General features: G+C 39.5%; 1 protein-coding gene across 7 annotated transcripts in view; it reads right to left on the bottom strand.

The window, feature by feature from the left end:
• Pparg (peroxisome proliferator activated receptor gamma) overlaps window positions 1–23,439 on the bottom strand; it is a 129,410-nt gene that overhangs the window by 12,436 nt on the left and 93,535 nt on the right. For all 7 annotated transcript variants that reach the window (XM_034512398.2, XM_076940302.1, XM_034512397.2 and 4 more), the window contains 2 exons: window positions 14,666–14,865; window positions 4,453–4,903 (listed from right to left, as the gene is read on the bottom strand). In XM_034512398.2, coding sequence (XP_034368289.1) covers window positions 4,453–4,903; window positions 14,666–14,865 — 651 coding nt within the window. The remainder of the gene's footprint in view (window positions 1–4,452; window positions 4,904–14,665; window positions 14,866–23,439) is intronic.

Raw genomic sequence — 23,439 nt, 5'->3', positions numbered from 1 at the left:
AGAGCTTTTTCCTGTTGGAGAGTTCCAGCTGGACCCTCCTAGGCTTGTCCCCCCCCACACACACACAGCACATACTCAAGGGGGCAAAGTGTCCTGTGGAGTGTCCTGGAGTTTGCAAGATTTCTTGAGCTTCACATTTGGCATTGGCCATGGAGCAGGGCTTGAAACCTTGCTAGCAAGGCTGGCATGGGTCTGTGGCGCCAGTTGCAAATATCTCCTTGCTGGATGCAGTTTTATTACTCTGGACACCACCTACCCCAACAGTAAGACTAGAGGGTGCAACGGAAGCTATTATCTGCTGGGATTACAAGGAAGTGCTCCCCTGGCTTCCAGGCTCAGGCCTTAAGGAAGGAAGGTGTCGCAGGAGTGGGGGTTGCAGCTACTGGCTGCTGAGAGTGAACTGTGATCCTGTATCAAGGAAGCAGAGGGGACAGGGCTACCACAGTGACAGGACATTTGGCTTTTAGCCCAGTCTTACTACTGTTCAGTAGGTATCAGATTTGTACAAATCTGCGTCCATGACCCTTCCTTTTCTGCCTATGAAGTGAGAATAAAGACAAGGCTGAATTGCTGAGAGGCAGTGGGAGACTGGCTATGAGCTGCTCTTAAGAACTACTAAGCTTAGCTCTGAAGCACTACTTTTGACTTCTTCTTTTTACTCCATTTCTTGCTCTAGCTCAGAGGAGACAGAGACTTTGAGAACTAGGTCATCTCTCTCAGCAAGCTGGCTGCAAGAGCTGAGTTCTCGAGGAGTTGCTAAACACAGTTCAAATCTAAGAACCAGATCAACAGGGTCAGCAGTGTTTAGTGGGTGTCAACACCTATTTACTCAGCAAATCCCCAGCTGGGTCAGATTGATACTTCTATCTACGTCTTCCTCTTCGATCCCTCTAAGCCCCCTCTCCTCAGCTCTGATCCTTGATCTTATACAAGAGCTCACCATTTCCCCAGCCTAAGCTCCTAAGTGCTTTCACCAGAGCAAAAGTTCCAGCATGACTCTAGAACAGCTCAGAATGGATCACCTGGTTCTTGGCCAGTGTGCTTCTTTTCAAAATCATTAAAACAATTGACAAACTTCTGAAGGGCTGAAGAGATAATCAGTCACTCTTGTTAAGATTGGATAGGGGCAGAACTCTGTTTTCTGAATTAAAGTCTCTTGTTTACATGATGTTTTCCCTTTCTGGAATTTTAGAATAAGAAAAAACAATCAAGCAAAGGCTAATCTGGAAACTGATGGGAAACTGATCTCACATCTATGGATGATGAAAACTTACTGGAAGCCAGTCCTTGGACTGGGAATGCGTGTTGGACAGCTTTTACCTGGCCTGCATGCAACCAGTCTCTCTGAGGAAAGAGGAGAATCACATTCCCGTGACTGGACAATCATGGGCCAGTTTTACTCTTGTCTGTTACCTGGATTTAGACTTCACCTAAACATATTAACTTTGGTCAGGGAAGAACTTTCCTTTTTGTGATGTGGGAACATGTCAGTGGTAAATTCTCTGCCTTGAGGAATTCTAGATTTATTCACAGGGGTTAAAAGATCTTAATAATCTGGTAGGCTACTACCTTAGGAATGTCTTTCATTGATGTATAGGTCAGAAATCAGGATCCTGGCTTTTGTGAAGACTATCTGTGAAGGGCCAAAGGAATGTCTTTATGCAGAATCCTTGTTACTGGTGCCATTTTAGCTTTTATACACCAACATGAGTTAGTAATTACAGCATCAAATCTAAGCATAGTATTTATAGTATGGTCTCTTGACCAACTAGTGAATGATGTATGCATTCATATTTGTGTGCGTGCATGTGTATGTGTGTATATGTACACATGTATACATGTATGCGTGCATGCTTTTAATTCTCTGGTGCTTGGAATCTTTACATGTATCAAACAAGCACTCTTCCACTGAGCTCCTGCCTCAAGCCCATCATGGCTGTTTCTTATTTAGACCTTTCCTGTTTATACGGCAAGTAAGAACTTTGAATGGTTTTTCCCAAATGCTTCCCTTAGTATCAGTGGATATAAATGACTGCAAACTTACGGAAAGCAATCTGCTTAAGTAATAAAAGACTTAAACATGTGCATAGCTATGAATTCCATTCCTGGAAATTTATAATCACAAAATCACCTGAGATTTAGATAGAAATTTGCATAGAAGAGTATCCAATAATCAAAATTTAGAACACTTTTTAAAGAAAGATACGTTGGCACAAGCATATAATCTTAGCACTGAGGCAAATGAGGCACAAGAATCAGGAATTCAAGGCCAACTTCAGCAACATAGTGAATTCAGGGTAACTCACTTGAGACTTGAGCCCCTGTTTCAAAATACCTAAACAATGAAATAAAATAAATAAAAAAATAAAAACAAGAGAATATAATTTCAGCAACCATCTATGTTTTCACTATCATTCAAAAGTAAATAATAATAATGTAAATATAAAGGGAGATGATTTGGTCTGTAAGAGATGATTTATAAAGTAGAGTATTTTATGGTTATTAATGGTGTTTCTGGGGTTGGGAGTATAACTCAGTGGTAGACATGTCTGAGGCCTTGAGTTTAATTCTGAGCACCTAAACTTCCTAAAACCCAACTATTGAATTCCAAAAAAAAAAAAAAAAAAATGTTGCTTTGTGTCTGAGGGTATCCCTGGGTAGTAGGTGCTTGTCTCTCAGTGCTAGGTGCTTGCCTGTCTCTTGGTTTCATTCCCAGTGCACAAAGACAGCACAAAATGAAAGTGAGTTATCACTTGACAATAACCCTTGCCATACTGCTATCTCTTTGCTCCCCAAATCACGTGAGGCAGCTGCTTTGCTTTGCACAGAATAGAAGCTTGGAGCATGGACTCTGGAAGTAGACCAACAATCCTAGGGCATCTTTCTTTAGACAGGTTTCACTTACTATGCAGCTTGGTTGCCTGGAACTCTCTATATCAGGCAAGCCTTGAGTTCATAGAGATCTGCCTGTGCTGGGTTTAAAGCTCAATACCATAATGCCTGGCTCCCCAGATGCATCTTACACTGGTCACATCACTGTGGACAAGGACACACATCTTCCATTGCTTTGGTTTCTTCACTTAACAAACTGGCACTCATCTTACTGAGTTGTTGTGAGGCTTTAATGTGTAGCAAGTGCTTAGAACCTTGCCTGGGCATTAGAGCAATCTCCTTAGATTTAGTGTTGGTTCCTTAGATTTAGTGTTGGTTCTTAGTGACCTTAATAATGACCATGCTTCTCACGTGTACTCATCTGCTCTCAATTGCACAAACTAACCACCAGACCACACTCTTTGTCCAGAGCAATAATATACCTTACACTCTCAGAGTCCCCTTCCCCACAGGTAAGTTTTCACAGATAGGTTGCTGTACAATTTACATAGAAAGTGCACCTAAAGTCATTTACAATATGCGAACTCACTATTTAACTTTTTTTTCCCCTATGAGACTCTGGCAGAGTCACACAGGGGACGCAGGATTCAAACCGGGAGAGCGAGGGCGCGGGTCGCCCTCTGGAGGCAGGCGCAGAAGCCGTGTGCCACCGCTTGTTCGCTGAGAACTCACTATTTAAAAAAGCAAAGTTTTGTTTGTTTATTTTAAGACTAAGTAGCTCATTCTGGCCACCAACTCCAAGATCTTTGCCTCAGCCTCCTTAATGCTTGGATTCTAAGTGTGTACCATCATCTCTGGCTCAAAGCTATTTTTGTAGACAGATATGAAAACAGAAAGTTTTACTTACTTGGAAACAAGAGAGAGATCATTGCAAGTAACATTTGGATAAAATATGTCTTTGGAGTTGGTTAGTTAGATCAGATATTTGTAAGGCCCAAATTTCAACAAACTGCAAAGTAGCTCAATTTTTTTCTTTGTGGTATGCTCTTGGGTTCACACTGTATTCATAATCACAGCCAAGTGCCTTACAAAGGCATAAAAGGGAAGCCACCAGGAAACTCACATGAGAGAGAAGGTGGAGTTTAGCAAATACACATTCCCTGATCCCTGATGCAGGGAAGGTGGGGTGAGAGTGTTAACTGGGCCAGGATTTCACAGTGCTGCCTGCTCTATACCACAGGAACATTATCAAAGTTAAGTTACACGTGTCATTACTAAAATGAACTGAAGACCAGATTGGCCTTTTAGGAAGAAAGGGGACAAGACAAGGAAAAAGAATGTGAAAGAAGGAAAGAGGGCATTTGTCTTTCATGATTGGATTTGGCTGGAGAAAAGCAGTCTGATGAATAAACCCAAAGGGCCTGGGATGCCCACAGCCTTCACTCTGCAAGCCTATGGTACTCAGCTTGGGGAGTGACATGCTCATGGCACTGTGCCATTGGCATGTTCTACCCACATGTACAGCCAATAAAAAGGAGCACAAAGCACTGAGACACAATCCCAAGGACAATTCCACCACAATCCCACCTCCTTCGACAAAAATCAAATGATGACTCTTACCTCCACTGAGAATAATGACAGCTATAAATATGGCCAAGTCACTGTCATCTAATTCCAGTGCATTGAACTTCACAGCAAACTCAAACTTGGGCTCCATAAAGTCACCAAAGGGTTTCCGCAGGCTTTTGAGGAATTCCCTGGTCATGAATCCCTGGCCCTCTGATATGAGGACTCCATCTTTATTCATCAGGGAGGCCAGCATTGTGTAGATGATCTCATGGACACCATACTTGAGCAGAGTCACTTGGTCATTCAAGTCAAGGTTAATGAAACCGGGAATATTTTTGGCATACTCTGTGATCTCTTGCACGGCTTCCACGGATCGAAATTGGCACCCTTGAAAAATGCGGATGGCCACCTCTTTGCTCTGCTCTTGCAGGGGGGTGATATGTTTGAACTTGATTTTATCTTCTCCCATCATTAAGGAATTCATGTCGTAGATCACAAATGGCTGCAAATGAAAAAGGGAAAGTTGCTGAGTTCCTTGTTCTGCGAGAGCACCACCCTAGTTCCAAAGACTATTTTGTATATGTATTTGCTTTGCTGAGTACAACTGTGAGAGATGAAGGCACTTAAACAGGAGAAAGGCCCTTCCTATTCATCACTGACCTGCTGTGGGCAAACATTTCATCAACTTGGCACTTTTTCTCCTTCAACTTATACTACCACTATGTGGCCCCGGGACTGACTAAAACAACAAAAAAGTCTGTTGTGTTTTTCTTGAATTTCAAAAAAAATATACATTTAGCCTTTTTTTAAACCAAAAAAATAATTAAAGCAATTTATAATTGAAAAGACCCACTTGAACATAAACTAATCTTGCAGCTTTAGATTAAATTTACTCAGACCACAAAGGAGACACAGTGAACATATAAAATCTGTTTCACTATAAAAAAAAATCACCCAAAGCAGATTAAAAATATTGAGCCAAGAAAATGTCTATTTTTCTAAGCTCTGGAAGCCATCTGTTTCAGAAAATGCAGCTGTAGCAGGCCTGTGGGTAAAACACTGCAAAAAAAAAAATGGTAAAATAAAAATGGTTTTGAGCTTTTTTACTTTTTGTAGTTTTGAGGATTGACCCACAGAGCTTCTTGTGTGCTAAGCAAATGTTCTATCAGCAGCCCGAGCTCTGCACTTACATTTTAATATAGCTGTTCTTAAGGGTCAACTAATAAATAAAACAAATGGATCAATTATGCAGGTTTATAAACAGGCTGCTTTGAAAAGTAATTCATATTTGTCATGACACTCTAATCCCTATTTTTTTTTTTTTAAGAACTAGCCAAAGGCTTATGATCATTGTGAAACTCTCAAGGTTGATCAACTAGGAGAAGGAACACTTTGCACTTATTACATGTACTGAACCCTAGAAAGAGATAACCTCAATCTTATTAAATAATGTATATAGCTGAGCACTGGAGTAAAAACTGGGGCTATCTGGGTCCTGGTTTTCAGTCTATGATTAACTTTTCCACTTCCCCCAAATTTATTTATTTTCTCTTATGTGTATGGGTGTTGACCTGTATACATATAACTGCATCATATATGTATCTAGTGCTTGTATAGGTCAGAACAGTGTGTCAGATCCCCCTAAACTAGGGTTGTAGATGGTTGTGAGCCTTGTCAGCTGCTGGGTGATTGGGTGAGGGATAGTTAACCGTTTCACTTAGGGAAAGTCATTTACCCTGCCAAATTCTCAAGGTATTTGCTTATTTGTTTGTTTTGAGACAAAGTTTCTCTGTATAGCCCTGGCTGTTCAGGAATTCACTCTGTAGACCAGGCTACCCAAAAACTCAAGAGATCTACCTGCCCCTGGCTCCTGGAGCTTGGATTAAAAGCATGCACTACCGCTGTTGGGAAGTTGACAAATTGGAGGTTTCCATTTCTTTTCTAGAGGAGATTCTGGTTGTGCTTCTAGTGTATATGGTGGTGCTGTGTGTGTGTCTATGTATGCCTAAATGGCAAGATGGAGTGGGGGTGGGTTGCACAAGTTGCAAGAGTAGCCAGCTTCAAGATATAATGGCTAAAATTTTAACTATGGACACCTGCAGATAAGTATCCCTGATTTTTACCAACTTCAGTCTGTTCCACACTGGGGACTCTTAACCTGAGTAGATTTCCAAACGCTTCAGGGTTGGGTTGCTCTAGAAATACTGCTGCCCTCAGTTCATGTCAACCAGAACGCTCATCACATCAGAAAGAGGTCTAGAGGACTCAGAGACTTGCTGCCTTTGATTGTTGAAGACAATTAGGAGCAAATCATGCTCACTGTTTCTTGGACATTTTGCTTCAGTTTACCCCAAGTCTTCACGATTGGCATCATTAGTAAGAAGAGGATAAAGAAAAGGCATAGTTATTTATAGCAATTTAAATGTACTGTGTTATCCCTGAGGGTCAGATTCTAACCTTGAGAAAAATTTGAGTGGATGAAGATGATTTTACAGAACCTAGAAGAAATGTTTTCCTTTTCCCTGCCTCTTCCTCCTCTATTGATGTTTGAGGTGCTTCATAGTGTATTATAACTTATAATAACAAAATATAAGTGATTTAACATTTTTTTGACAAGGCCCTGGGACCTAACCTAGGCTGGCCTTAACCTTGATATATACCAGAGGATGATCTTGAACTTCTGATGCTCCTACTTCTAACTCCCAAGTGCTGGGACTTCACAGCGGTGCGCTATCATACATGGTTTACAATTTGCTGGGGATTAAGTATAGGTTCCATGCATGTCAAGTCCCTAGCTCCTTGTCTTCCTTTACTCTCTTGAGTGTGGACAACAGAGAAAATGCTCTATTACAGATAACATGAGCATAAAATCATCACCTCAGTTAGACATAACTACAGTGCTTGCTTAGAATGCTCAAGGCTTTGAGTTCCATCCCCAGGATGGAAAATACAAGCATAGAATCAAGACAGTAAACTGTCTCTTCACACCCAGGAAGACTGTACCCAGACTTGCCCCTTCAGCTTCCTGGTGCGCTTCTGCTCAGTCATGTGGGTTCTTGGCACAGAGCATAAGCATCAGATTCTTTCACCTCCAAGTAAGCGATTTATCTGGAACTCTGCCCTGGTCCATCACCCTTGTGATTCTCCTTGACTTCCCCTGCCCCTCATATAAAGCCCCAGGTTCCTGTTTTTGAAACTCTGGGATAGCTGAACATAGGGCACCAAATCCTGCTAATTTTCTCTCCCAATTTAACAACAATGAGACTTTAACCCCTTGGCAATCAGTGTTGGTCAGGATATCCTGGCAGTAAAATACTCAAGGACAAAGGCAGCAACCCCACCATCATTATGCCAAAGCAGTACAGTTTTGCAAAAACAAAACAAAACAAAACAAAAACAAAAACATAACAAACCCCAAGAAAACAAAACAAAACAAAACAAAACAAAACAAACCCCTTTGGCATTTCTGACATTTCTGAAAAAGTGGGGAGCTGGCAGAGAGTATGGAGTATTGACATGCAAATGAACACCAGTGGAGATTTTGTTGCTGTTTTTCATAGTTACATTTTATTATGCTGGGCTTTTTTTCTTTTTTTGGTTTGTTTTTGACTCTGCATAAATTCTTTCTGCTTCTGTGTGGATCTGTCAAACTGTAAGAATGATTCCCAGGCCACCAGCTTACCAGTTCCCATACTTCAAAGGAGCCATTTAGGCATCACTTTCACATTTCACTGGGACTTCCTCATCCTCAACCCTCCTAAGAAAGTAGCGGTTTGCCTGCCTCTTGAGAACCCAGTTATTAACACTCTGCATCATTGACAGCCTTCTTTTGGTACAGTGTTCTTTGTAAAACAAACTGTATGTTTTTGGTCACATTTCTATACAAAGCTAAGTGAGCCCTAGCAGTTTGGATTAGCTTGTAGAATGTCTTCTGATGACATACCAACTGCAGGAGTCAAATCTTCAAAATTTGACCCAGTAATTTTTTATCTAGTTTGCAATGTATTTATCTTCAGAGACAGCATCAAGTGGCTAGGTAAGCATATTACTTAGCAGGAGCAAAAGCTACAACTAGACATGCTCAGGGGACCATCTAGGTTTTTTAGGATCCAAAATCTATACATGGTCTAAGAAAAATATGCAAATGATGAGAACAAAATTGCTCCCAGAACAGTGGCCAAGGCTCTAGGAATGAGATTTTCTGATGCCTAAGCTTTGCTGGCCACAGAATGATCCTTCCTTCCTTCCTTCCTTCCTTCCTTCCTTCCTTCCTTCCTTCTCTTTCTTTAGTATTAGGGATTGAACATGGGGTTCATAAATACTAACCACAGCCTGTAACACTGTGGATGTACCTCTTAGTAATCCATTGGCATGTTAATATATGAGTTATGAAAGGGATTATACACAAAGTACTAAGTTCACAGCTCCTCTTGACTAAAGAAACAACCCATTAAAGGAGATAAATAAGAATGTTCAACTAATACAGCCCAGATTACTCTGGGTGATTTCTCTAGTTAGCCATATACATATCTACACAATACCTGACCTGCTCACAGAAAATCACATGATAACAACAGTGCAGAATCACAGCTGAGTGAGAAGCCAGGCACAGTGCTGCTTTTCATGATCCTACCATTTACTAGATAAAGACAAGAGAATCTGGAGCTTAAGGTTATCATTGGCTACATATATATCATTGGCTGAATTCTAGGTCAGCACAGGGTACATGAGATCCTGTTCCCAAACAAAACCAAAACAACAACAATAACCCAGATTGGGAAAATATGGGCTTTGTTTCATGGGCCTCTCTAGATACGTAGAGGTTTTTTTTGTTTTTTGTTTTTTCTCAAAGAAGAATTCTTAGAGCCTATCTTTTAAATTTTATTTCTGCATCTCTTGGCTTTCATAGTATTAGGCATACATCTTGTCCTCTATGAACTACAGTTAATGAATGCTAACCCCAAAGTACATTGGTTTCCTCAACTTCCTTTCTGTCCTTGCTCCTGTGTTTCAGTTTTGCTTGTTGAAAACCATGGGAACCACAGAATGCAAGGGTACCTCTAAAAGCACACATCATTGCTCTCTAAACAGGAAGAAACTGGAAGCTGAGATATTTACAAAGTCCAAGAGTTCTTTACAGTAAACCCTAGGTAGAAGCAGGATATCCTTCTGACTGTCTCTTTTCAAATTCTTTCTCCATGGCTCTAAACCCTTTTTAATAAAATGATTTTTCTGGAAAGAACTAGGACTCTTCTGTGCTGGGGTCCTCAGGCAGTGCCTTTTGAATGATATTTCCTAGAGTCAATTGCTATTTGTGATAGAAGTTAAATTAGAAAGACTGTCAGATGTAATTCTGTGTCCCCATGTAGTTAAGTGATTTAAGACAAACAAATGAAAACTTAATAAGAATTATTTGCACTCAAACGAACCAGCATATAACCAAAGCTCTCAAATAAATTTTTCAATTTCAGCCAAACAGTTACTCAGTAGATAAACAAAGGTACTGGCCAACTCAGTTCAACAACTAAAGAATAAATAAATAAAATAAAAATTAGTAAAGAAGACCAAGTGCTTTCCCCCTTAACTATAATGAATATTACTGTTATTTCTTGGTAATGTGAATGGTACACAGAGTCTTGTATGTGTAGGCAAGTGTTCTACTACTGAGTTACACATCCAAACCTAGAATAATATTAGTTTAGATCTGTCATATCATTAGCTATTACTGATGACTCTGGTTATAAAGAAATTTGTTTTATTACTATTGATAGATGGATCAACAACACCTGGACCCTAACTTCAGACGTCTTGGGGATTACACGGCACTGTTTTCTACTTTATTCCTATGGGGTCCCTAAGTTCTTCTCTGAGGACTCCCTCAATATTTTTCTCCTCAGGGGAGGATAGATATTCCAGTTCATTCAGACTCTTTCAAAGATGGAGGGAGAGACTACTATGCTTTGTTTAGCTGTAAGTGTAGGATTTAGAGACACATATCTTCCCTATCACTTGAGTCAGTATGATGTAATGGCTGCTGATATTTTAGAAAGCATAATGTAAGTGGGCACAGAAATGTTTCCACAGCAGTTTACAATTCTGCATGGGCTTTATGATTCAGTGGTTTTATATTTTATATACTATTCAGAATGATCATTTTTCTAATGGCACCAGTTTGTTACAGAAACAGCGACTTTACATGTGTCTGTCTTAAACAACATGATGCCTTGGAACCCAAAGTCCAACACAGTACAAATAAAAAGTTTTATTTCTTATTTGTAGATAGAATGCAAGCCAGGACTTCACTAGGCATCACTCTCAGATATGGAGTAAAGAGTTGGCAGGCATACCCAGGGGTTTTCTATTTATTGTTTTATGACAAGCCATGGCACCGAGAATGGTGGTTTTTGAAAACCACTCTGTTTATTTTCATCAACAAACACGGGATCATGTGATCATTGTACCATCACGATAGTCAAACATCCTAAACTTCCAAAGTCCATTCAGTTATCTAATTGCCTTCAAGAAATGAGGGCTCTAGTTCCAACACACTTATGGGTTTCAGAGATCACTCGGATTTCTTCAGCAAGGGTTGTGCTGAAGCAAACCCCTGGAAGAAAAGCAGGTAGTGAGGAGAATGAATTCCACCCTATTTGAGGGTGTTAAAAAGGCATGATGCTCCTAAGATTTATTTAGTGACGCTTTAGCCTACTCCCCCCTAACTCTGGGACTAGAATACCCAGTCTATATTCTTGGAGGCAAGATGATGAAAATTATTGGTATCTTATCCCAAAGATATGATGTTAAAATTAATAGGAGAAGAGCAGGGCCATTTATTCATCTGTTTTGAAAGGTGTGAGTGGCCCCAGGGAATAAGACATAGAAGAAGGAAGTTTAGCTGTGGAGGGGGAGTGGCCTCTGTTAGCCCAGAGGCAAAGGCTGAGAGGGCAGCAGCTGGTGGGTTCCTACCAGGCTGTGGTTAAATTGAGCAGTGAGATAAACCTAAAGAATGGCCCCTTCAGTCTGATCATTTCCTTTTGCGAGGGTTCTGGGTAATTGGTCATCCACTACACTGAGCAGCCTCCCCCAGGCTTGGCCTAAGATGCTGATGACATCAGCTGCAAACTGGGTGTATAAATGAGACCTAAGCTTTTCTCCTCATGGCCTCAGCCACTTTCTCACATCCCCCACCATCTCGAGAGGCCACACTTCAGCAAAACTTTCCCTATCAATGCAAATCTTAGCTTTCACAGTCCTGGCCAAGAGATAACATAACACCCCAGAGATAGATGCTATCAAATAAATAATAGGACCGTGCTGATAAAGAACAATTCTCACTGCAAATCACATTTTGGGTTTCTCTTCCATATTCTCTACTGAACTATTTCCATTGGTGCTCAATTTGATTTCACCAGATAAGGAGGAAACAGTGCCAAACAATTTGATTTTAGTTCTGTATAATCAGTGAATGGGTTGTTTATATTTGGCTGGGCCTCTTTTTCTTTTTCTAGACCCTAACTGGAGGCAATTCTGTCACTATACAATCGCTAACGATGTCTAGTTTGATGAACAAATATTGGGCTAGTGAAAAGCCCTCTGTTGAAAGTCCATAATTTCAAAGGGCATAAGCAACAGCCTTTAATTCAATTAAACAAATAGTCTGAGTAACTATTATGGGAAAAGCACAAGCTTACATACGATAGGGAAAAATGACAATCCTTGGCCTCTGAGCTTGAGAAGTCTATAATCAAGCTTTTGTAGCCCCTTCCTTAAAGCAGCTTAATAGCTATTTGTTTCACAAAGGACCTCCAATTATCTTATTTTTAACTCAAAGACTTAGAGCCAAAAAGTCAGCTGGGATGAGGCTTCCAAGTGATTTCTAGTGGCCTTTGAGTCTTTCAGAACAAAGATAGGAGTAAGTTGGTCACCACTAACTACATTTAAATTCTTGCCTATTAGTGTGGGCTGGCTTTCAGTCTCTGTGTCTCTGTGTCTCTGTATCTCTCTCTGTCTTTCTGTCTCTCTCTCTGTCTCTCTCTCTCTGTCCTCTCTCTCTCTCTCTCTGTCTCTCTCTCTCTGTCTCTCTCTCTCTCTCTCTCTCTCTCTCACACACACACACACACACACACACACACACACACACCCCTAGCCTTTAAGTAGCACTAAATTGATAGGATTTCCAGCATGAATTTCAGGTGTGTACTGGAAGTTAAGACGATGGAATAGGGGGTTTCTGGGGAGAGGCACTTGGAAAGGGGATAACATTTGAAATGTAAATAAAGAAAATATCCAATAAAAATGATGAGAGAGAGAGAGAGAGAGAGAGAGAGAGAGAGAGAGAGAGAGAGAGAGGGAGAGGGAGAGAGAGAGAGGGAGAGGGAGAGAGAGAGAGGAGATAAGAACCCAGACAAAGAACTCAGAGTCTGCAAGACAAGTGGCTCTAGGCCTTTTAGCAGTCTCCTCCCTCCTCAGTGCCTAATTTGGTAGATTCCAGACTCCAGCCCTCCTTCCTGCACCTGTTCTTGGCAAGCTATTTACAATTTGCCTTCAAGTGTTAATTTTGCTTAGTCATGTGGCTCTGCAGTCTTCCTTTACTTTTCTGCCTGTGAAGTAAGCTTATTATCTGTAATCAAATTAGCTACTCAGAGGCTTCACTTGTGTGTCTCTTGCTATGGCTGCTTTTGGTACTTAGTGCACAGACCCCACTGTACTATGACTGGTGTTCTGTAGTCCTAGGAAGAGCATGCTGAGAATACTCCCAACTAGAAGTTGGACGCTTACATCATAGTCTTTAGTTTTCTACATGCTTGCCCCTCTCTACTTCAGTTCCTTTTTCTTAAATGAAGAAGAAGAAGAAGAAGAAGAAGAAGAAGAAGAAGAAGATAATAATAATAATAATAAACAACAATAGCAGCCTTCAGATAGCCCTGACTGGAATCTGAAGAATGTGTAAAATACTTGGGAACTGTAGTGCCTAGGCCCTTGTGTATCACTGTGAAGGTATCAATCTCCTCCTGCAGGGAGAAACTCAGCTCTTTTTACTGGCCTGTGGCTTTCTCATAGCTATTAGCTGACTCTACTCGAAGTAATTTAACTAAAAAAGAAATAACCTGAGATAGTCACCAAAACACATAAGGAGATAATAGGATTTTTTTTTTTTTCTAAAATCTGAATGGGCATCAAGTTACATGTAATCACCTAATAGTTGACTGGCTTTCCTGGCCATTGAGAGTAAGTGACCACACACAGGGCTTTCAAGAGCTGGATCCAGGTCTTCTGAATGGGACTTGTAGCTCTTACTGCCTAGGGATATTCATCATATCATAGACTATAATATCAAAGCCAGACCCTGGCTGTAAAACCTGAAGGACAGAGACCCAGTCCAGTGCACACTTCCAGTTGCCTGGCGGACTGGGGAACAGCATCTCGGCTTCATTTTAATGTAATTTGATGTTGCTTCTCAGCTTCATATCAGAAGCTTTCTGCTTCCTAGAAAACTGGATTCAACGATAATTTCCATCTATTATGAATTTTCTAAACAATGTCACTCAGCAATGTCAATCTCTAGGCACTGAAGAATTTTTTTTTTTTTTTTTTGTGGCTTGGGGTTGTAGCTTAGTTCTAGCGCTTGTGTATCCAACATACTTGCCTGGGATTCAATCCAATATTTAGCATACCAAACAAACAAACAAACAAACAAGCATTCCATTGGAGTAGCATAGGCAACTTAGCTTCTTGCAGAAAGTAGACTTCATTTATACAATAGAAGGCTAAAGCCTCCAGTTTCCCAGGGATAAAGCTTGTAGGTAGATATCAATATATCTATATCAATATATCTCATGATATCCTCATGTAATTTGTGCCCACTTTGGACCTGGGACAAATGACCATAGAAAAACTGAAAGGTAGAAGTGGGACACTACACCTTTCCACACCTGCTCAGCCTCCTGCATGGCTTCTGAGACACTCTTGTGACCAGAAGGCTTCATGTTCATTCATGAGTGTAGAGATGACCTATAAGTTCTTGTATTACTCTCAAAGATTTTTTTATTACAGCTTGGAGGACTTACTCCTTTTTCAGAACAATGTTTACTTATCCTATTTGAAGACATTTCCTGTGTTTTGGACCTAGCCTGCCACTAGATTTTAACAGCCTGCAGCTGAACTGTATTTTGCATACTCATGCGCACTGAGGCAAATCAGTTAGTCAAAGGAAACAACCCCCAGCCCCAGCCATCCACAATGAAGAGAGTAGAAGAGAACTAACTGATTTGTCTGTTGTCTTTCCTGTCAAGATCGCCCTCGCCTTGGCTTTGGTCAGCGGGAAGGACTTTATGTATGAGTCATACAAATGCTTTGCCAGGGCTCGCAGATCAGCAGACTCTGGGTTCAGCTGGTCGATATCACTGGAGATCTCCGCCAACAGCTTCTCCTTCTCGGCCTGTGGCATCCGCCCAAACCTAATGGCTACAGAGGAAGAGGAATGACAGGATGAATCATTGGATCATTACTAGGGCTTCGCATTGTGCTTTCCCTAATCTTGGTTCCCACAGAGCAAGCCCCTCCTCTCCACCCGGTGCTGGTTCTGCCTTCTATCTACCACTATGGTTTTATTTTACAACAGTAGCACAGACACATGAAAATTAACGTCTTTACTTCTTCAATTAAAAAAGGCAACATATGATCCTGTTAGGAAACTGGAAGGATCTGTTTAGCAAACAGGAATACATATCCATTTAAACATGAATTGAGAGGCAACTCCTATCCATCCTTTATGCAAAGTCATCTTCTTGATAGAGCTTTCAAGTGCAGCTAATTATTTCTTCCCAGTACTCTTTCAACCCTAAGCATTTCAAAGATCAAAATGTTCACACTGTACTATAACTATGACTTTTTATGCCTCGAATCCCTCTGTAGAACAATGTCCTGCAGACAGGGACATTGTCATATTTATCTTGGTAACCTCTGCACTTCATAAAAGGTAAAGCAGGAGCATCTTCCTGTTTCATGAATTAAACAACTATGGAGAAGTTCAAGTTGTACAAACTTAGGCCCTGTTCTCAGGCAGTTTGTATGAACTATTTGTTCCTGTTGTAAAGAAAGACTTGGATGGATGTTGACCTACCCCCTAACCCTGCAAAATTTCCCCTTAATGAGGTTCATCAGAATACCTTTAATTTGGCTTCTCAAGAGGTAAGGAAGTGGGAATATGAAGGAAAGCGTTAAGATAGACTGTAAGGCTCAGGGTAGGAATTAACGTGTGTGAGCTGGAGTGTCCTTTGGGCACAGAACCCTTGCCTGGCATGTGCAAAGCCTGCATCCCATTTCCAGAAAGTGAAATAAATAGTAATCTGTGTATAGATTTTTTTCAACTCGAATAAAATCTCCTACTTCTCTTCTGATATTATTTATAAAATGTCACTTTGAGTAATGTTTCTTTGGGACCATTCTTTGTTGTAGTTTTAGAAATATTTATAAAAATAATAAAATAAACTTAAAATGGGGGTGCTGGAGAGTTGGCTTCGTGGTTAAGAGCACTTGCTCTTGTAGAGGACCTGGTTTGATTCTCAGCAACCGTTTGGTGGCTCACAATCATCTACAACTCAAGTTCTAGGGGATCTGACACTCTCTTCTTACTTTTTTTAGTATCAGGTATGTACACATACATACATGCAGGAAAAGTATAAAAATTACAATAAATTTTAAAATAAAAATATATATGTTTATTTATAGTGTGTGTGTGTGTGTACCACAGTGCATGTGTGGAGGGTTTTCTCCTTCCACCATATATGCTTCAGGCCATTGAACTCAGGTCATCAGGTGTGGCTGGCTCTCTTTAGGGGCATTCTTTGGACACTGCTTTGTCACAGTGGAACATCTGGCTCTCACACTCAGTAGTACCTTGAACACCATTCTATGTGATACTCAAGATGATGGTGGCTCTTTTACTTAGATGATCGGCTACTTGTGAGCAAAGGTTGGAGCACATTTACAGATCTCTCTAGTACTTGGTGGCACTCAATCAATGTTGATGAATATGAGAACCAACAGATTTGTGGTTCTTTTTTTGTTTTTGAGATGTAAAAAAATTAAAAAAATTGTGTGTGTGTGTGTGTGTGTGAATTTGCCTGCATCTTTGCATCACAGTGTGTACCTAATGTCTGAGGAGGCCAGCAGAGGGCAATGGGTCTCCTGGAATTGGAGTTACAGACAGATGTTAATTGTTATGTTGGTGTTGGGAATCAAACCTAGGTCCTCTGCAAGAGTGGCTAGTGCTCTTAACTGCTAAGCCATCTCTCCAGCTCCAGGTGGATGTTTTTTATTCTTAGACTAAAGATAGTATGTCTATCACAAGACAAGGTATATGGGAACATTTTTATCTGCTCAGTGACTTTATTTAATCGTTGGTGCTGGGGATTGAGTCTTGGGCCTTGTGCATGCTGAACTCATGTTCTACCACTGAGCCACAACTCAGTTCTTCTTATTTTTTTTTATTGTATTTTATAGTTTGAGACTAGATCTTGCTGCATAGCACAATGTGACCCAGAACGTGAAACTCTCCTGCACCAACCTCTCTGTTGGTGGGATTACAGGTCACTACCATGCCAAAATTCACTATCAGTGAATTTTGCTTTAGAGAAAAGACTGATTTGTACTCAAGTCTCAAATGTGTAAATTCATCTCAGTTGACCCTATACTTTATCACTAATGAAACTATTGCTCTACAGGGACCTCATAAGAGACCTCGCTTGGAGTTAGAGGGGAAGAGATGCTTGCCTCTCAGTTTACATCAGATCAGCATATGTTTAGATACTTTTGCTAAATATAACCTTTGCACATGACCCCTTCAAATAGAAATCTTTAAACAGTTGCCATTTTTTTTTTTTTTTTTTTTTTTTTTTTTTTTTTTTTTTTTTTAGTTAAAATTGCAGACTCCCATTTCATTATTCTTCTACTTTAGCTGCACTGGCATAGGGTATGTCAGCTTACCGTGGGGCCCTCCCACCTTGTCCCCAGAGCCACTGGGCACCCTCAGTCTATGACCATGACACTATCATCTTCTTTTTAATAGCTTTGGCCACAGTAGTTGACAACAATGTTTTCTTTTCTCCCCTGGTCTAAAGTCTCCATGAAGACAGGAGTCTTGCTCATTGCACTTAGCACTTAGCATATTGTTGGGCACATAGTAAGTACTTGTAGAACATTTTGAAATACAATGAATAAAATATATGCTCATCATGAAACGGAGACCTGCTCAGCAAGGCCTCATCTGTCCCTGGGGGATCTATGGATACTTAAGGGTTGCTGGAGGAGGCAGAGGCATTTTCTTCAGTGGTGTAGTCACAGGTAAGTTGCCGAAGCTCCTGTAAATAACTCTCATACATGCTTCTGTATGTTATCCTAAGTAAACTCATTAGATTGCAAAATAAAAGAAGGAGAGGAAGGGAAGGGAGAAGGGGAAGAGGAAAAAGGAGAAGAGAAAGAAGAAGGATGATGAAGACAACAACATAAAAGTAGAAGTGGGGACTGGATAGTTTGGCAGAGGAAAGGGACAAGGAAAGGTAATGGGAGTGAATATGACATGCATACAAGAAAATGTCAGTTATGCCAATTAATATGTACAAAGTAACAACAATTTAACAACTGTGCAAAAGATCCTTTTATAGTTCACTGCAAAGCCATTGGTAACCACCACATCCTTCACACAAAACTTCTTTGTTTTGTTGTCCTTTGGGGAAAAGAGGGCAGAGCATGTGAGAACCACTTGGGAATATTCTAAAATTACATGTTTTCCAGCATTCTAATAATCCATCCCTATATTCAAATGGGAGATACATATCCCAAGTTTTAGATATATAACTTAGGGTTTAAAAAAGCTTTCTAAATACTAGGGTTTCTTGTACGCATACATTAGTTAGTGTGATACTATTTCTGCATTTCTAATGCATTTACATTATATATTCTGCTAGAATAGAAAATATATGAATACCAGGTTTTATCTTTGCCCCGGGTACAACAAAATTCATAGACTATACAATAAATGTATGAAAAATTAAATTCCAATGTATCAAGTTTAAAATTAGACAGAAGATGAGTCAATATATACATTGGGAAGTTTACATGAGAGAAGATAAGAATTATATTAGAAGATGAAGAAATTGTGGTCTGAGCATACGGATTAGTGGTAGAGTGCTCTCCTGACATGTGTAATGAAGCCTTGGGATTGCTCACCAACAAATAATAAAATGAAATAAAAAGCAAAAACAAAACACACACAGAATTTCTGAAATACAATTTGGAAAAAATCAGAGCTGTCATATAGTGAGACAGAAGTTGCTAGAATCATTAACTGTTTCACAGACCACTCTACACGGTTCTTTACTTGATGAATAATTAGTAAATGGACTTTCATGCTAGATACTGTCCTAAACTCTGGTTATTTAAAAAAAAATGTTGCATGTATGGGAGGTCAGAGGAAAATTTGTGGGAGTTGGCTATCTTCTTCTACTATGAGTCTTAGGTTGTCAGACTTGTGGCCAGCTTCTTTACCTGCTGAACTATCTTATTGGCCCTCTGCTTAAATTTAAAAGAAAACATTTATTTGTTTATTAATATGTGCAAATATTTTGTTTGCACGTATATTTTTGTTCCATGTGTATAAAGTCCCTATAATAAAGGGCACAGGATCCCTAGGAACTGAAATTACAGACCACCATGTGAGTGCTAGGAATCAAACCTGGGTCTTCTGCAAGACCTTCTTAATCATTGAGCCATATCTCCAGCCCTTCCTCTGATTAAAATTCACCCCCTCTTTGGTTTTTCAAGACAGGGTTTTTCTCTGTAGCCTTGGCTGTCCTGGAACTCACTCTGAACTAGGAGACAAGTCAATATGTTCATTGGAAAGTTTACATGAGAGAAGGTAAGAATTATGACATATTAAAAGATAAAAAAATTGTGGGCTGGGCATATGGCTCAGTATGAGTTTGGGCTGGCCTCAAACTCATAGAGATCTGTCTGCCTCTGCCTCCTGAGTGCTAGAGCTAAAGGCATGTGCTGCTATGACTGGCTATGATTAAAATTTTATAGACAAGGAACTATAAACATACATGGACATTAACAATCCTAAAATGCATTTTATCTTTCCTAATGGGCAACCACAACAGTCAAGTTAATTAGTTAAAGACAGTTTCCTATCACATTGGCAGTCCTTCTTTCCTTCACGTAACAAAAATAGCTAAAGCCCTTAACAAGATCACTTTAATTAGGATGCCTAAAGGTAGTGTTCTTCAGCTAGAATCTGAACAAGTTCATATTTCCATAGGTAGAAGTTCTCGAAATGGCTAAATCTCATGAAAAAAGCATCTGTATTGATAAGCAATTCTGCTACAAGTTAGGCAAAAGTTGTTCCACAGGGAGATTTAGCATTTCTACACATTAAGGGCTTAGCAAAGGAGACAAGGTCCTGCTTGGTGGAACTAAATCTGTGTATAACACATCCGAACTGGAGAAACATTTTATTTGTTTCTTTGTACAAAACAGAGATTTGTGTATCTCAGGCTAGTCTTGAACTTGCTATGTAGCTGAGGATGAACTTGAACAACTTATCCTCCTGCCTCTATCTCCCAGGTGCTGAGATTATAGTTTTATGCTCCCATATCTGAATTTTTTTAAAAGAGAAAATTCTGGCTGTATTAGTTCATTTGGAGTCCAGGTAATCCTAGCTACACCCACATTAGCTGAGTATTGAGTAAAGGCACAAGGAGGGTTTAGCAAGGCCATGTTTTCTAAACACAGCGTTTACTATTGGGGATGAAGCAGTGCCGAGGATGTGCTTTCTATGGCTAATAGATCAGACTGAAGGCTATTGCTTTCCCTGGCAGATAAAGAACAAACTCCAATATCTAGTTTATCTATTGGTCTCCTAACGTTCTTAAACTGTTAGAAATTGAAGTTTTTAGTTAAGTAATTATTTTAAATTTAGTTTAAAGCTGTTCTAATAATGGATCTGAGGACTTGGCACATGCTAGGCAAGTGTTTTATCAGGGAACTAAATTACCAGCCCAGTTCCCACACTTTGAGCAGAGAATTGAAGGAGGTCAGGGAAGTTGGGCAGTTGTTTCCTAGAAGGGTGAAGTTAAAGCTTAGAAATAAAAATGGGCATATTGAGAACCAGAAAAATATATACATGTATAAGAATACATATATATATATATGTGTGTGTGTGTGTGTATACATAAGAATATATGTATATTCTTATCTTCCACCAGTGATGATTAATTTCCAATGACAAAAGGAAAATATTCTCTGTGTTACTCTGAGTCACTGAGAGAGACTGTCTGGCCTCTTGGAAGGCAGTAGAATTAACGCATAGCTGTCATCAGGAAGTAAACTTTCTGATTTCTTCTCTGTAGGTTATAGAAAACTGTGTAATATCTATGGTCCCCAATTACTTTATCTGGAGAAGAGGAACTAGGAGAAAATGTCTCAAGATTTAGCTCTAAAACACTACAAAGATATAACCATGCTGAACTACAGTACTTGGGAATACACTTTGCTTTTTTTTTTTTTTTTTTTTTTTTGAAGCAATGTTTGTCCTATTTGAGGCTTTACAAAATAAAAAGGCAAATTTTGCCAGTCATGACACTTGTTTTAGACAGCAACTTCAACTTTTACATTTGGGGTGGTTACATACAGAGGACAGACAGGTTGTTTTAGCCCAGTGGTAGAGTATGTGCTTAGCAGGTTTAATCTCCAGCACCAAAACACATCATCTAGAGAAATGTATCTCAGTTTTAAAACAAATCATGAGAATCATGAGAATCCTTCAGGTTCTCCTTCAGGAAGAAGGTATAAGAGAAACTCACTAATTTCTTAAAAGGTATGTTATCATATACATGATATAATTACCAAACATTAATATAATATTAGCACATGACAGATTTATCACTTCATATTTAGTACTGGCATTATTGTACAATAAACTTTAGGTATGTGGAATAATTAAGTATCTTGTTTTCTGGATCTGAGTATCATGCTAAAACATTGTAAACTGACATATTTTCAAAATATCTACCAAATTGTAGGTGCATTAAAGGGAGATGCTACTTAATTACAATGGTATATTAAAATGGATTTCAAGATAATAAATCAAGCAAAATAGAAGAATAATGTTGGATCCTACAAAAACATTTTTTCTCTTTATTTTTTGATTATTTATTTATTTATTTATTTGTCAGTCATTCTTGGTTTTATCCTGGTCTCTGGATCCGGGCGATCCAGGCAATGTCAGGCAGGTATAGGCTCCTTCTTGTGGAGTGAGTCTCAAGCGGAACAGTCCTTGGCTGGCTACTTCCACAAATTTTGTACCACCCTTACACCATTTAGGTGGAACAAATTGTTTTCTCTCTCTTATATTTTAAGGGATGAGTTTGCAATCATAGGAGGCTTTTAACAGCAAAGATGTGTCACCTGGTTAAGTTTTTCATCTGTACATGTTTGTTGCATGTGAATCACACAAGATATAACTGCTAGTTCTATGACCATTGCCAGTAAAGAATATAACTCTTTCTTCCTTCCTTCCCACCCCTGCCCCATGTGACTGTCTGTTTCAGCAGAATGTGGTATACTGGGAAGGTACAGACTACTTAGAAGAGCAAACACAAGGAACCAGAAAAGTCTTCAGGAAAGACATGTGAACAGGGCTTTGCATGTCAGTTAGGATTCTGATAGGGAACAGAGGAACAAGATTTAGAGATGGCAATGTTTGTAAGCACAGAGACCATTTCCAGGAACAGCAAAACACAGTTTTCTTGAAGTCTACGTGGAAAGGGGACAAGAATGGGAGAAGAAGCAGGGCCCCTAGAGAAAGATCATGATGACCACAGAGACAATAGGAGTGCTTTGTGTATTATGACTGTGGCCATATTTTTCTTCATGCCACAGAGATGATAATGGTTGATTGCTCTTGGTTTTTTTGGATGCAGTGATACAGTACTTAGGGTAGGCATGTGTGTCAGAAAAGGCCTGTTCACTTCTTGGTGGCTAGAAAGCAAGCAGAGGCAGAATGGGGACACGGCCTCACATCTCCTTCAAGGCCACACCCCAATGATATGTAGGCCCCACCATCTCCCAGCAGAACCAGGCACTAGCAAGTCAGCCTTCAACACAGGGCCTTTGGGTTCATTTCAGATCTAAACTACAGCAGAGATTTTTTTTTAAAGTAATAAAGCTTAAATCCATCATTTAGGCATTTATGCTACATACTAGGACATACTAGGGTTATTTGCCAGGCATTGAGACAACTACCTCAGGCAATGCTGAGTGCCACAAAAAATTGTGAAACCATTTTTTTCCCTTCAGATTTTTATGAAACCACCGAGAAACTATTTTTAAAGTTGTCAGCTTTTTATCTCCAATAAAAGGAAAAACCCCACATTATTTGTATCATAGGACATTCTAATCAACAAAGCTTTCACTGACTTTGAAACATATGAAAAACATAATTATCAAATTTCAGTGTTATAGGGAAAACATGACTGAATGACTCATTAGTAGCACAAGCTGATTCTTTTCTAATTTAGATTACTTTAGATTAACCTAGTTATTTAGTTTATATGTAAAATGTAACTCTGAGTATGAAATATTCATACTTCAAAATGCTTTATGACTAATTTTTAAACTAAAAACAATATATATATTTAAATATGGCAAATACTGGGGATGTGACAGCAGATCTTTCCAACAGAAGTTATGGTTTTAAAAGGTAAAGAAATATATGCAAGCACCCATTTGGCTGAAGAAGCAACAAACTCCCTTCCCAGACAGTAGTCATTCCATAAGTCACAGGTTTCTCTGGGTTCCCTAGGAGCTAGGCTTTTATACATGTTAGCACTTCCATTTTGCGCTTCCTTCTAAAGGTGGTTTAGACAAGGTAGTACATTGACTGTGCTCAATGATGCAAAAGATGCCTAAGCAATCTGTGGGACTAGAAGCAATGATAGATTATTACATGATCAAAATAATTGGAATACATGTTTGTCC

Source organism: Arvicanthis niloticus, chromosome 9 (assembly GCF_011762505.2).
Source record: "Arvicanthis niloticus isolate mArvNil1 chromosome 9, mArvNil1.pat.X, whole genome shotgun sequence".
NCBI lineage: Eukaryota > Metazoa > Chordata > Mammalia > Rodentia > Muridae > Arvicanthis > Arvicanthis niloticus.
Note: the sequence above shows the minus strand (reverse complement) of the source record. Positions and strands in the feature narration are given on the sequence as shown.